The 12,425-nt window shown below is 58.3% G+C and overlaps 1 protein-coding gene across 3 annotated transcripts in view; it reads right to left on the bottom strand.

The window, feature by feature from the left end:
• ADAMTS10 (ADAM metallopeptidase with thrombospondin type 1 motif 10) overlaps positions 1 to 12,425 on the bottom strand; it is a 49,131-nt gene that overhangs the window by 1,991 nt on the left and 34,715 nt on the right. For all 3 annotated transcript variants that reach the window (XM_057421207.1, XM_057421206.1, XM_057421208.1), the window contains exons 12-22: positions 12,169 to 12,276; positions 10,885 to 11,030; positions 10,502 to 10,565; positions 9,557 to 9,659; positions 5,084 to 5,217; positions 4,098 to 4,221; positions 3,517 to 3,597; positions 1,987 to 2,150; positions 1,485 to 1,611; positions 1,199 to 1,328; positions 355 to 559 (exon numbers count right to left, since the gene is read on the bottom strand). In XM_057421207.1, coding sequence (XP_057277190.1) covers positions 355 to 559; positions 1,199 to 1,328; positions 1,485 to 1,611; positions 1,987 to 2,150; positions 3,517 to 3,597; positions 4,098 to 4,221; positions 5,084 to 5,217; positions 9,557 to 9,659; positions 10,502 to 10,565; positions 10,885 to 11,030; positions 12,169 to 12,276 — 1,386 coding nt within the window. The remainder of the gene's footprint in view (positions 1 to 354; positions 560 to 1,198; positions 1,329 to 1,484; positions 1,612 to 1,986; positions 2,151 to 3,516; positions 3,598 to 4,097; positions 4,222 to 5,083; positions 5,218 to 9,556; positions 9,660 to 10,501; positions 10,566 to 10,884; positions 11,031 to 12,168; positions 12,277 to 12,425) is intronic.

Genomic DNA, 12,425 nt, shown 5'->3' with positions numbered 1-12,425 from the left:
GGCACTGGAGCTGCTCTCAGGTCTCCCCTTCAGGAGCCTTCTCTTCTCCAGGCTGCCCCAGCCCAGCTCTCTCAGCCTGGCTCCAGAGCAGAGCTGCTCCAGCCCTCGCAGCATCTCCATGGTCTCCTCTGGACTTGCTTCAACAGCACATGCAGCAAAGAGCCAAGAGAGGCAGCACTGCACTGGCCTTCCCTCCCAGTGCTCCCACCTTGCCTCTCTCCTGACCTACAAGATGGTTTCCCACACTGCACTCTCCCTGCTGCAGCTGTCACCAATGCTCTGACCTAGTGACTGATGCTGTCTTCCGAAGGACCAGCGGCACCAGCGAGGTGAGGGCTGACACTCTGCACTCACCTCAGACCAGTCCAGGGCAACCCACTCTGGAGGGCACGTCTGGTTATTGCAAGGCTCCAGCATCTTTGGCCGTGCATGGGTGCAGGAAGCATCATCCAAGGTCTTCTCCTCAGCGGCAGAGATCTTACGCTTGCAGAAGACGCTGCGTGTGCGGACGCCCTCGTTGCAGCTTCGGCTGCATTCAGACCAGTTCCCAATCACCCAGCTGGGGACGGGTACAACAGAGAACCTTGTGAGGGGCACACTGGGGACATGCTTGTCCCCGTACTCCTGTACACAGCCCTGCTCCTCCTCCAGCCTCCCGGGCAGCTCTGGGTGAACCACGGTTCTCACATCTCCCTTTCCCCTTCAAAGAGAGGGGCAAGAACCGGCCAAGCTGGGGCTGGGACAACTTCGGAAGGAGCGCACAGAGCATCTGCTTTGCACCAAAGGACCAGATGGGGAGGGCTCCTTCCTGCAAGTAGCCCAGCAGCACAGGGAGGAGCTCACCCACAGAGACCATCCACAGCCATCACACCATGCGCTCAGGGCATCTTTCACCCAGCAAGGCACGGTGTAGCCTCGTGCAGGGGGTACCCTCGTGCACAGAGCACCGAGACGGACACAGGTTTCTGCTCCTTGTATGTCCACTGCCCCTTCCCTGCAGTGACGCAGTTGGGATGTGCAGGTATTGTGCCCGTGATGGGGCACAGAGGAGAAAACTGCCCTCCCCCTCCCCAACAGAGCTGCTCCAGCCAGTATCACTGCTGGGGACTCTGACTTGAGGATAGCAGCAAGGGGGGAATTTCACTCTCCTCCAACACTGGCTTTTCCCCCCAGCATCCCTCCAAGCCGTGGTACTCACACTGGAGGGCACGGTTCCACATTGCACAGCCGCTGCCGCTCGGGCATTTTGGCTTCAGGGCTACAGAAGTGGTTGGAGACAGTTGAGCCATCGGAAAGCTTCCTGCACACCACAGACTGGATCTGGCTGCCTGTCAAGACAAAGAGGTAAGGGGAAAAGAGAGGAGGGTCCTGAGGCCAGAGATGAGGCAGGCTGCAGCGCTCTGCTCCCATAGGGGCAGTGTGACAGAGCAGCCACTCGTCACTGCACCCAAGCCCCCCCAAGCTGACACGGGGTCAAACCTCACCCCCAGCACACAGCACTGAGCATTTTGTCCATGGGGTGTAGTGCCAGGAATACTGGTTGGAGGCATCCCTGCCGATGGGCGCGTTGAACTTGTACCGGATCCCCTGCAGCTCTGTCCGTACGAGGACCTGTAGAGAAAGTCATCACCAAGGCATCAGTGCCACCGAAGCCCAGCATGATTATGAGCATCCTGATAGTGTCCCACAACCTCAGCACCCTCTCTAAAATCCAGTGCAGCTGAAATTTCCCCTCCTTCCCTTTCCAGCATTGACACAGCAGCCACCAGTGATGGTGACCTGACCAGAGAACAACTTCCCATGCACTTGAAGACTGTATCATTCCAAAGCCTGGCTTTCTCAGGGAGACCTGAGAAGTTAGCCCTATTTACCTCTGATTTCTGTGTCCCTTTACTCCAAATAGGAAGCACATTGATTAGCTCCAATCCCATGTAGTCATAGCAAGGCCCATACCAGGTGGGGGTACGAGGGAACCACGTTACCAACCATGACAAAGAGGGTGACGTTGGTGGGTCCCAAGGCCTCCAGGGACTCAGGCTCATCTGGGGATCTCCTGTAGTGGAATGTTGTGCCTGCGATGTCAAAGCGCCGTGGTGGGTCGATGGAGAGCTTCCCATTGATGTAATAGTCGCCGTTCTCCCCTCTCAGTGCTGCGAGGACAAGGGGAGCAAGGGTTGGCAGAAGGACTGAACCTACCCAGCTTAATCAGGCCCAGGGCACTGCTGCAGCAGAGGGTGAATATCATCAGCCCCATTTTACACGGAGGGAATAGGTGAGGCAAATAAAGGATGTGCCCGGATCAGGGTCGCCCAGGAAGTCACTTGCAGGAGTGGGACTCATGTCCCCATCACCTTGTCTCAGCTTGTCCATCCTTGTGGAAGGGTGATGTTATGGGGGGCTCAGTCAGCTGCCCGGGGTGGTGATGGGGACACACGGCCGCCCATCATGAACCCAATGCCCGTGTGCAGCCGGGGCTGCCGCAGAGCCCGGTCCCCAGGAGCCCGGTCCCCAGGAGCCCGCCTGCGCTTGCCCAAGCGAGTCGCTAGAGGGGGATCGGCGCGTTCCGGCTTCCCGCTCGCATTCGGACGCTCTCCCGGTTTTGCTCCCTGCCACCCACACCCGCTGCTGTCCACACCGGCTCTGTGTCACTCCTGCCCTGCCTGCTGGCAACGACCCCGCTGCCGTGATGCTGTGGGGCGGGGAGGAGGCTTCGCAGCGGTGAGGATGGAGGATGCTCCCTCTGCTCCCACTGGTGCGCAGGGATAGATCCCAGAGGTGGCAGTGCTACGAGCTCGGGCTGTGCCTCCAGTGCACCCAGATCCAGTGTGGATGGACATAAGGAGTCCCCAGTAGGCATGGACTGGGCAGGGAGGGATGTGGGCATCTCCAAACACAGCAAAGGGAGCTGGCCTGGAGGGATGCCGCCAGGAGAGCCCCGCTGTGACCTCCCACATCCAGGCAGGCTCCTGCTCCTGAAGAGCTGCTGCGGAGGCACCCGGCATCAAGCCAGCAGTGAGCACCCTGCCCACCCCTCCGCGAGCACTGCCCATCACCTGGAGGATGCAAAGGGAAGACGTGGGGAAAGAAAAGAGCCCGTTGTGAAAACGAGCCAGAGTCCGGCTGGAAAGTTAAGCCCAAGGAAAATGTGAGCAGGTCTATTTTCAATCCCCAGCCCAACATGCTGGCGGAGGGGGGGTGCCAGGGAGCCACAGCCAGCACCAGGAACACGGGGTGTGGGGTTTGCTCAGGGTTACGCTGCTGGACATCAAGTGCAGGATGGAGCCACGGCCACAGCAAGACTGCGAGGGCCTGGGACATGCTGGGACATGGTGCCCTGCAAGCAGGTCCTGCTGCCTTCCTCTGTCCCAAACCCCAAGCTGGGACCCGCAGCCCCATCCCCTGCTGCAATGGGAATTTTCCCTTGCTGGGCCTTTCCCACCCCTTATTAAGCACAGGCAAATGGCAGGACCAAGGGATGTCCGGCTGGGATTTCAGCATCCCCCAGCCCCAGCTCACCTAGGTAGTTGATGGAGAGGTTCAGCTCCCGGATGTCGATGTGGACAGAGCCTTTGGGAATCTGGATCACCTCCTCGTAACCTGTGAGACAGCCCAGTGAGCAGTGATGCTCAGCCTCCGAGCCCGGAGCCAACCCTGCCCTGGATGGATGAGAGGGTGAAGCCCCCCTGTGACCCATGGGTTAAACCGAGGTGCTGGCAGTGCAAAGGGGTTTGTTCAGCCACCTACTGCAGCTGAAAACAAAAAGCACCATGGCCCACCAGGACAGTGGCTTTCTCGCTTTGCAGTGCAAGCTGTTGTGATGGGACCGGCCTTGCTGGGGAGGTGCTGTGGGGCTGGGATCTCCGTGGGCATCTCCACAGCCTGGCTTGAGGACAGCGCGAGCTGGGGAGGAGGGAAGGAACCTGGTGCTCTGTGTTAGGAACCTGGGTGCCACGGCTCGGTTGGTGATTTGCTCCCTGCTTGCAGCCTGGTCCTATCCTTTGGGGTGTTGCCCCTGTGCCCTGTCCCGCACGTCCCCAGGAGCGGGGGAAGCTGAGGAGGGACTCAAGGGTGAGTGACACCGACTGCTTGCTCCCTACCTCCCTCCGGCAGGGACTGGTTGAAGACACCCTCGATGGTCTCACAGGAGCTGCCGTCGCCACCACACACCCGACACTTGTCCTCCTTTGAGTCAGAGCCCAGGACACGGTCGCAGCCCACGTGCTGGAGGGAGGAGCAGCAAGGAATTAGCCATTATGGTGGTGGTGGGGGGGCTTGTCCTCCCCAGAGCTGGCCTGCAGCATCCCAGGGAGCCCATCCCTGGGCTCCATCTCAATCCCCTCCAGTGCACCGTACACCAGGTACAGGAGCATCCCCTCTGCCCAAGCCCATCTTTCTGTTCCCACTCTCCAGGGACAGCCCAGGGGGTCTCTCTCCAAGGCTGGGGTGGGGGAACAAGCAGGAGACCCATGGCTGTGGGATAAGGCACAGGTGAGGGTGCCTGCGTTGAGCTGATGGAGCTGCCCAAGGAGAGCCGTGTCCACGCAGCACCAGCATTGTGGTAGTGAGCCCATGGGAAGCCTCCAGCTCTGCCCCATTGCCACAGCACATGGGTTAGGATGCGTCACCAGCACGGCTGTGGCTGCCTCTGGCGCAATCCCCCTTTATTTCCACAGTAGATTCAGCCCCATAGAGGCCGAAAGATCCCAGAGACACAGGAAGGGAGACAGACAGAGCCAGGGAGGGAGCCTGTCTGCTTGCCTGCTGGGCAACATTCACCACTCCCACAGCGCTTCCTTATAATTAAACTTTTATAGCCTTCCAGATCCCATTTCAAGGGAAATATCAAGTGCCTGGGTCTACACGGGCTGTAAATGCAGGGACCCATCATTAATACAGGGCAGCGTGACACCCGGTGCATGGAGAAGGGATGGGCTCAAGCGCAGAGGTGGACGTGCTCCTGCTCCCATGGGTGAACCGGGTGCTGGGGCAGAGGGGTGCCCAGGGCTGTGCAGGCAGGGGGAGGGCAGCACTCCCCTGCCCCAGGGTCTGCCTTTGCATCCCCATGCCGAGCGTGGCCCAGCACCTTGCACTCCCCATTGACGCAGATGTCGTTGGAGTCCTGCCGGCACGGGGTCCCGTCCACCACGGCCGCCGCTCGCTCCGTGTAGAAGTTGAAGCCCTCGGCCAGGCAGTTGAGGGAACAGGCTTTAACACCCCCTGGGAAAGAAGCAGAGGTTCAAAGGGTGCCCCCAAGGGCAGAGAGGAAAGATGAGGGGAGGCAGAGCTGGATGAGGGCTGCCTTATCCTTGGGCTTCTCCAGGTCTCCATCCTGCGCCTGGTGCACTGCACAGCTCCAGGTGCCCAGGAGGGAGGCCCTGCTGAGTGGAGGGACCCACAGAGGGATGCAGGAACCCTCCTTATTGATCAGCACCAAGATCCTTGAACCTGATCCTTCTGCACAGCCTGGGGAACACGGGAAGGAAACAAACTGACTTGGTTTTATGTGGTGCTGGCCACTCCTGACCCCCCTGGCACTTTACAAGGGCTGTTGACACCCTTGTGCCCATTTTACAGACAGGGAAACGGAGGCAGCAGCTCTTAGGCAACTTCTCCAAGGTTTTTGAGCTACTAGACCAGAGCAACCACTTCCTTCTGTTCCAGGCTGGTGCTTCACTGAGTCACTCACAGCAAAGGTGATGACAGCAGCATGAGGACAAAGAAGAAGGATGCTCAAGTTATAGCTAAAATACCTGCTTCCCAACAGCCCTTGCCAAAGTACCGTACAAGGAACAGAGGTTGTTGATCTGGATATTGGCTTATGGTGCCTGGGAGCAGGACGTGGGACTGGTTATGGAAGGAGACACCTGAGCAGAGCAGTCTCCTGCCTCCTGTCATTGGATTTCATCAAATGCTGGTGCAGATCATGGCATTTGCTGCCTTTCCTGAGCATCCCTTGGAGACCCAAGGGTCTGCATGACCCTGGCAGAGGGTCTCACGCCTCAGCCGTGGCAGCTCACTCCTGCAGGCACCAGCAGCAGTTGTGAGCGGTGTGCCAGAGCTGGGCAGCACCTAAATTGGGAGCAACAGACGTCTGCAAGGCTTGTGACTCAACAGAGCGCGTGGAAGGGGCAGATGGAGGGAGGGACGGCCCCGATGTGCCTGCGAGCACCAAAAGAAGAAAGAGCAAAGCAGGAAGAACAGGAGGAGACGGGAGAGGGGAATTCGGCAGCCTGGAGGCATGCTGTGGAGCTGGATGCCTGGGCAAGCCCCCAAAGAAGGAGTTGGATATCAAACCTCCTTCTGGAGAGCCAGCACCAAGTGCAGCACCCTGGGCTCTTCAGGGCCACCAAGGGGGACAGTGCAGGCATGACCCTGAGAACAGCCCCGGCCCCAGCTCCAGCCAGCCACCCTCTGGGCTTTCATTGCAGGGCTCTGAGATGGGCTTGCTGAGCTATCCAAGTGCGCTCCCTGTTCTCTTCCTTGTCTCCACTACAAGGCAAAGCCAGGCGCACCTCAAATGCCTTGCTGGTGGGCAGCTAACAGCCCGCTTCTGCTCTCTCCCAGCCCTGCTTCCATTAGGGAAGGGAAGGGGAAAGAAGGAAAGGGAAATGGCCAGGAGCAGAGCAGCACAGACTGATTTTCAGCTGGCTGCACAGGGCCTCAGAGGCTGGTTTGTTTCTCCTGCCTGCCCTGTCCCATAGAGGACTTAAAGCACACAATGATTTATGAGGAGCAATCTCCTGTTTGCTGCAAGCCCCTGCTCCTTCCCAGCCCTCTCCCAGCCCCACGAGCTGCTCCGCTCTCCCTTGGCTCTGGCACCTGCCAAGAGCAAAATGAATAACTAATTGAATAGAGCAAACTAAACAAACAGCTCAAGCTGCATTCCACGAGGTATCTGCTGCCTGCTGAGCTCAGCGCTTCGGGCTGGGGCCGTGTCCATTATAAAACACCACCAGCAAAACACGACCTACAAGCCCCATGCAAAACCCACCTCGACTTAGGATCACAGAGTGAACCGGGTTGGGAAAGACCTTCAAGAGCATCAAGTCCAACCATTCCCAGCACTGCCAAGGCCACCCCTGCCCCATGGCACTGAGGCCTTTTCTCCATGGGGTGTGAGCACTTGCATGGACGGTGCCTGCAGCCCTGGGCAGCCTGTTCCAATGCCTGAGCACCCTCTGGGGCAGGAATTGTTCCTCAGCTCCATCTAAACCTGCCCTGGGGCAGCTTGAGGCCGTTTCCTCTTGTCCCATCCCTTGTTCCTTGGGAGCAGAGCCCAGCCCCTCCTGGCTCCATCCTCCTCTCAGGTAGCTGTAGACTTGCCGGTGACCTGGCAGCTGGTGTCAGACTTTCAGTGGGTGGCTCCTTCCCTTCCCAAACTCCTTGCAGGATCAGTGTCCCCCCCCATCCAGGCTAGTGGGGTACTCCTTGCCTTCAGGCTGGGGGTGCTCCATGCCCAGGCCAGTTCCCTGGTGTGGTGTGGTGTGGGGCCAGCATCTGATGGGCAAATGACATACATGAGCACCTTCCTGCAAGGGGGGCTCAAAGGTGCTGTGCTGAAGGCAGCGGCTGAGCTGAGCAGGGTAAGAGGCTCAGCAGAGAGCCAGGATGGTGAATGACTCCCAAAGCACAGACATGTGCCCCAAAGGAACCTGAAGAGCAGGTGTGCCACCAGCTGGAGGGTTAGAACACAACAGGGATGGATTCTGGGGAGCTGCTTGTGCCAGGGATGGGGCAGCCACAGCTTCTGTGGGCACCCTGTACCAGGGCCTCAAGTACCCTCACTGTTTCTTCCTTATGTCCACTCTAAACCCACCCTCTTTGCTCTCAGCATTGTCAACCCTTGCCCTGCTGCTAAAGGCCTTGGTAAAAAGTCTCTCCATCTTTCCCATAAGCCCCCTTTATGTATTGAACGGCTGCAACCGGGTGTCCCTAACCCTGACTGAGTGCCCAGGCTTGGACAAAGAAGCTCATAAGTGGAGGGGAGCAGTGCTGACACCTTCCCACCTCCACATTCCCAACTGGGTCCAGTGTAGAGAGCCCATGCCATGAAGAGCTGACCCTGCTAATCCTGGCTGGTGGTGCTGGGATTTCTCCAGAGCATTCCCTTGGCCAGGCCGAGGAGCTGCAGCCTCCAGCACCTCTCTACTTGTGTGAGTGTGCCTCAGTTTCCCTGCCTGGATCACTGCACAGGACAGTGATACCCTTTGATGCTGAATAACCAAACCAGAACTGCTGAGCAACACAGCTCCTCCTGACCAATACCCACCGCCAAGCTGCAAAGCTGAGCCAGAGAGCTGCCAAATCCCTTCGAGACACAGCTGTGTCAATGCTCACAGCCCCCTGGGAAGCAGACAGGTTTCATCATCTTATTTCATGGAAGAGAAAGCTGAAGCAGAGGGAGGAAGGTGCTTTTCGAAAGGCAAAGCAAAAATCCATGTCAGAGCCACGTCAATGCTCAACCGGGCAACTGTTCCCTGGCCTCAAAGCACTGAGACACGCTTGGGGAAGAGAGAGGTCTAAGCAAGGGCAGCTCCAGCCTGGGGGTTGTATTCCACCTTGGCATCCATTGGGCTCTGTGTGTGTGACTGCTTTGCACTTTTATTACATTTCTATTGATCCATCCCCTGCAGCCTCAGCACATCTGCTCCAGCTGCAGGAGCCCCGCTGGGAGCCGAGCTTATTTACACAGCTGAGAAGGATTTCCCCAGTCAAGTTCATTAACTACACGAAGGAGATGCACTGCTCTTTCTCATTATGAAGAGAGTTCTGTCACAGAGGCCTCCTCCTGCCCCTTCTCCTCGCTAGACACTTCTGCAGGACACAGGAGGGCTGACCTCAGGAAGAAGGGAGCGCTGCTCTTTGGAGCATCCATCACTTCCCATCCCTTCTGCCTTCTTCTCCCCATTGGGTACCAGACACTAACAGCTCCCTTCTCTTGTCTGTCTCCCTCTGCTCCCTCTGCATTTAAGGAAACAGACCTGAGGATATTAGGAACAATTCCTTCCCCAGAGGGTGCTCAGGCACTGGAACAGGCTGCCCAGGGCAGGCCTGCAGTCACCGTCCCTGCAAGTGCTCACACACCGTGGAGACGAGGCCTCAGTGCCAGGGGTTAGTGGTAGCTTTGGCAGTGCTGGGAATGGTTGGACTGGATGCTCTTGAAGGTCTTTTCCAACCTTAGAATCATAGAATGGTTTGGGCTGGAAGGGACCTTAAAGATCCTTCAGTTCCAACCCCCACTGCCACCTTGCTGATTCTATGATTCTATCCAAGCAGCTGAACAGCTCTGGTGCTGCTGGAATTGTTTCTGGCAGGGAACTGTACAAGAGCTAAGTGACCCAGGCCATGGGGCACAGCAAGATGGTTACGGGCAAGCAGCAGGGCCAGCCATGCGGAGGGATGCTCATCGAGCCATAGTTGTGTGAGGGGGAAGCAGCACACCCAGGCACACAGAGGGGGTGACTGGGCTGGCAGAGGGGGTGACTGCCCACCAGCCCACCCGGAGCACGAGACCTGTCCCTGCAGAGGGTGGAGGAGAGCACGGCGCGGCACTCACCTCCGCGGTACGTCTTCCAGGTGTAGTACTTCCCTCGGAAGGGGACGTTGTCGAACTCGGCACACTGGAGCTCTCGGAAGTCCTGGGAGCCCGGCGGGCAGTCCTGCAGCCACACAACCGGCCATCAGTGCCCTGCGTGAGCCCCTGAGAGGGCAGGGGCTGCGGGTAGCACCAGCCCTTCGAGGAGGTGGACACCAACCCTGACAGCTGGACGCTGATACAGTACGGCAGGAGCATCCCTCATGCAAAGACACTGTATAAAGACTAACGGCACGAGCACTTTCCGCACTCTTGTGAGCGGTCAGAATCAGAATAGTTAGGCTTGGAAAGGACCTTAAGATCATTTAGTTCCAACCCCCTTGCCATGGGCAAGGACACCTCACATTAGACCACGTCACCCAAGGCTCCTTTGAAAGCCGGGTGCAAAACCCAGGATAAGCAGTGGGAAGCCATCTCTTTTCTTCACCACCGGTCTGTGGATGTTAAAGCTGTTGTTTCCCAGGCTCAAAGCTGCATTGAGCTTCCCTGCAGCAGTTATTTCCTTGCTCCCATTACGGTTTCACCCTCAGCCCTGGGAGCAGGGCACTACACTGGGTTTTGTGAGCTGCTCTCACCTGACCACGCCTGCACTGCGAGAGCAATCGCTGTCATGTCAGTGCTGGAAGCCTCTGATCTCTCCTTTCCCTTGGTATCTCTTTGGGCCCCTTCTCAATGCCGCAGCCCTGCAGGTACATCCTGACCCAGCCTCCCTCTGAGCCTGGCGAAGGCGTGCATGGTCCTGCTTGGATTTCCCCACTGCGGGGTTGCTGCCGGCACCGCGCGGCTCACCCCATCGGCTGCCTCCTCCCACGGGTTCCATAATGCCCCGCATCCATGTGGAAAGGGCTCATCCTGCCCCACCAGCAAAGCCCTGCTCCCTCTCAACTCGAACCTGGCAGTACTCACATCGGTGTTGCAGGACCGGTACCGCTTCCTCTCCCCCAGGCAGTACTTTCCCCCGATCGTGGGCCTGGCAAACCGGGAATGAGACGGAAGCTTAGGGAACGGAGCTGGTTTTGTGGCAGCAGCTCTTTGAGTTTGCTGGAGCACCCTGCCTTTGCCCAGCCCTGCCCCTCTGCAAGGACGCATCCTGCACGGAGGGGCTGTTGCCGAAGTGCAGGTCCTGAGCAGACCTCACGGGCTCAGCTGCAAGCGCACACTGGAGTTGTACAACCCTGCGGCTGCAGACCAACAGCAAAGCAAGAGCAACGAACTGCTGGGGAAGCAGGAACCTGCCTGCTGCCTCTGCCACTGACCCGGCAGCCATGGCCACACGCACGCACACCTACCGGGGGCTGTCACAGTGGCGAACGGATGACGAGACACCTCCACCGCATGTCCTGCTGCACTCCCCCCAGGAGGACCAGGCTCCCCAGGCACCATCCACGCCCTCCGGCCGGGTGCCGAAAGGCACGCACTCCCTCTTGTAGCACCACTGGAGGAAGACAGAGCCTTAACTCCCCCTGAGCGCAGTCATCTCCTCCCACAGCCTCCACCAGACGCAGCAGCCAGTTCAGGGCTGGGATCAGGGTTGAACCCCATTGCAGGGCGCATTTGTCTCTCTGCAGGCACCCTCTCCTCCGAGGCACACTGTCACCATTTGCACGTGCCGCAGACTTGGGGTTCACAGGGATGCTGGGACCAGCGCCCCCTCTCCAACGCCCCTGGGCACCATCCTGTGCGGCAGGGAGCCATGGCAAAGGGGGTCACATCCCCACTTCTGCTCTGAAGGGGTCCCAGGCACCGGGGTGCCACAGGTTGTTAACAGACAAGTAAGAGCACACAATTTGCTGCCTGCAATAGTACGTGGCAGCAAGTCCCATGGGACTTGGACCTGGGCAGCAGGGCCAGGATCCCTCGGGAGTACGGACATCTCCTCCCTCCCAGCATGGAGTGAGTTTTGTACGTGTACTGGGAGCTGAAGTTGTGGGTAGTGAATTAAAACATGCTGCTCTGCAAAGGGCCCAGGTTAACATCAAGTTTTGATTGCAATAAAATCATGGTTGTGTCACTGTTCTGCCTTAAAGATGCTCAGAGAAACTTGCCTATGAACTATTTCCCTTGGAGCTGGAAAGCATCCTGCACCCCGTGGAGCCACCAGTGATGCAAGGAGTGGGACAGTGCCAGCCTGGCTGCCGTTCTCCGGGCACTGTGCCGGACACCACGCCTCGGGGACTGAGATAATCCCAGGAAGGAAGGAACCGCTGTGTGCTCCTTCCAGGAGCTGATAACCCAGCCTGGAGCTGCTGGCACGGCCTCTCCTGGCTCCTTCTGAGCACAACCAGCAGGGAAAATGATCCATGGCCTCCCAGGACACTCCTAGAGCCACCTCCCAGCACACCAGTGCCTTTCCAAAGGCAGGATCCCATGCTCTGCAGGCACATCCCTGCCTCTCTCCGTGCCAATGGGGATGGTGGGGTGGCTCCAGGCTCTGGGATGCAGGGAAGGACAGGCTGGTGGGTGCTCTTAAATCAACTCTGTGCTCACCAATGCAAACAATAATCCCTGTTATCACTGGAAGAGCGATTCAGCCACTCACTGTCATCTCACTAAGGTGCCCCAGGCTTCCTTACCCCCTTTTCAATGGTGTTGGTTTGGCATATGGTCCCCTCAGCAGCAGGGATGCTGTTGGTTATGCAGCGGTTGCTTTTGCTCAGACACCATAACTCACTGCAGACTTCCTGGAAAGAGAGAGAAATTGGGGGAAAGAGTGGGAGGGAGGAAGAAAGAGACAAAGAAACAAAGCTGAGATCAGGATTCACTGGTGCTGGGGGCTGTGAGGCCGGGGCAGCAGCACACTGGTGCTGGGCTGGGACACAGGGACAGGAGC

This window comes from Pezoporus wallicus, unplaced genomic scaffold, assembly GCF_028554395.1.
Source record: "Pezoporus wallicus isolate ANWC-B61680 ecotype Strahan unplaced genomic scaffold, APGP_CSIRO_Pwel_v1 scaffold_14062, whole genome shotgun sequence".
NCBI lineage: Eukaryota > Metazoa > Chordata > Aves > Psittaciformes > Psittacidae > Pezoporus > Pezoporus wallicus.
The sequence above is the reverse complement of the archived record's forward strand: the minus strand, read 5'-3'. Positions and strand labels throughout refer to the sequence as shown.